General features: G+C 61.9%; 1 protein-coding gene across 1 annotated transcript; it reads left to right on the top strand.

Moving 5' to 3' along the window:
- On the top strand, positions 1-1,566 carry IHH (Indian hedgehog signaling molecule; the record flags this gene model as incomplete). Its single annotated transcript, XM_010713788.2, has 1 exon — positions 1-1,566. A coding segment is annotated over one exon (540 nt), but the record flags the coding sequence as incomplete, so codon positions are not given.
- Between the last annotated feature and the right edge of the window lie 237 nt (positions 1,567-1,803).

Consider the following 1,803-nt stretch of genomic DNA (forward strand, 5'->3'; position numbering starts at 1 on the left):
GGGGCGGGCCGGCCCACCTACAGCGACTTCCTGGCCTTCCTGGACAAGGAGCCGCGTGCCCTCACCGCCTTCCACGTCATCGAGACGCGGCAGCCACCCCGGCGCCTGGCCCTGACGCCCACCCACCTGCTCTTTGTGGCCGACAATGCCTCGGCGCCCGCCACCCAATTCCGCCCCACCTTCGCCAGCCACGTGCAGCCCGGACACTTCGTGCTGGTGGCGGTGGGCTCGGGGGGGCTGCAGCCCGCCGAAGTGGTGGGGGTGCGGGGCCGGACAGACGTGGGGGCTTACGCCCCGCTGACGCGACACGGGACGCTGGTGGTGGACGACGTGGTGGCCTCGTGCTTTGCCCTGGTGCGGGAGCAGCAGCTGGCACAGATGGCGTTCTGGCCGCTGCGACTCTACCACAGCCTGCTGGGGGGGCCAGGGGTGCAGGGCGATGGCGTGCACTGGTACTCGGGGCTGCTCTACCGCCTGGGCAGGATGCTGCTGCCCCCCGACAGCTTCCACCCGCTGGGGGTGCCCCGGGCCCAGAGCTGAGAGTGTGCCGGCGGAGGAGGTGGCAGTGCGGTGACCCACCCCCAGCTGTGCCCACATTGGGCTGGGGGGCTGCATCCACACTCAAGCCGTGGGGGCTTTGCCCCGCACACCCCCTCCTCGCCCCTTTGCTGGTGGGATCCACATGCTGCTATTTGTGTGTGTGCGTGTGATGTGCGTGTGTGTGTGCAGAGCTGGGGAGCGGGGACCAGAGGTTGTACCCAGGGCTCCCGGTAGCTGCAGCCTTATGGGGAGGCTTGGGGAGGGGCTCTGGGTGCTTTGTGGGGTGATGCCATTCCCAGCCCTGGATTGTGGCAGCTGGAAAGAAGGGAATGTGGGTACTGGGAGCAAAAGAGAGGCATACCCAAAACAGTGCCTTGTATGGAGGAGATGGCGTGGATGTGGCATGAGACCCATGCATGGGTGCTGCCAGGCTTGGAAACAGGACCCAAAGGCATCACCGCAGCCATCCTGACTGCAGGGACAGTGTAACAGCATGGGGGAGCTGCTCTGGGATCGCACCCCGAGGATGCAGCCCTGCAGGAGCAGCACAGAGGAAGCATCTCCCTCCTCACTTCCCCCAGGCTCAGCCCCAAATCCCTGCATTTGCACGCAATGCTATAAACCCCCCAGGTGCTGCCCTCCCACCCCAGCACCCCATACCCTCAGGGTATCTCATTGCTGCTCGCCTGCTCTGGGGGCCTGGGGAGGTCCCATCAGAGCCACAGCCACAGTCACACGTCTTTATTTATTTATCTGCTCTTTGTATGTACCATAGCCGAGAGGCACCATGGGCGCGTGCAGGGTAAGGGGAACGGGAGGGTTGGACAAGCTGGTTTATTTGGGAGGGGGGATTTTTTTTTTTTTTAATGAAAAGCAGAAATTATTTAAAGATTATTTTAAAGCACAGTTTTGATGGTGATTGTTGTCCAGGGTGAAGCAAGCTGACAGCAGGTGTACTTTTGTCTCTTCACTGGATGTACCTTTCCTGGTCAGGGACATGGCCCAATAAATCTGTCATCTTCCAGGCGGGTGCTGTGAACTGTGGTGTGGGGTGAGCCAGACCCATGATGGGTGCAGTGCAGTCAGCCTGAAGCCCCCAGGGTGAGCAGAGCATGCTAAGCTGGGCCGGCAGCTTTGGGAGAGAGATGCTCTATGTAGGGTACACCTATGCTGTTGGGGTTCCCTCCCCATCCCACCCCATGCCCTGTGCTCAGTGTGGGGACCATCCCAGCAGTCCCTCATTCCTGCCCTGTGCACGTCTGT

Source organism: Meleagris gallopavo, chromosome 7, assembly GCF_000146605.3.
Source record: "Meleagris gallopavo isolate NT-WF06-2002-E0010 breed Aviagen turkey brand Nicholas breeding stock chromosome 7, Turkey_5.1, whole genome shotgun sequence".
Lineage (NCBI taxonomy): Eukaryota > Metazoa > Chordata > Aves > Galliformes > Phasianidae > Meleagris > Meleagris gallopavo.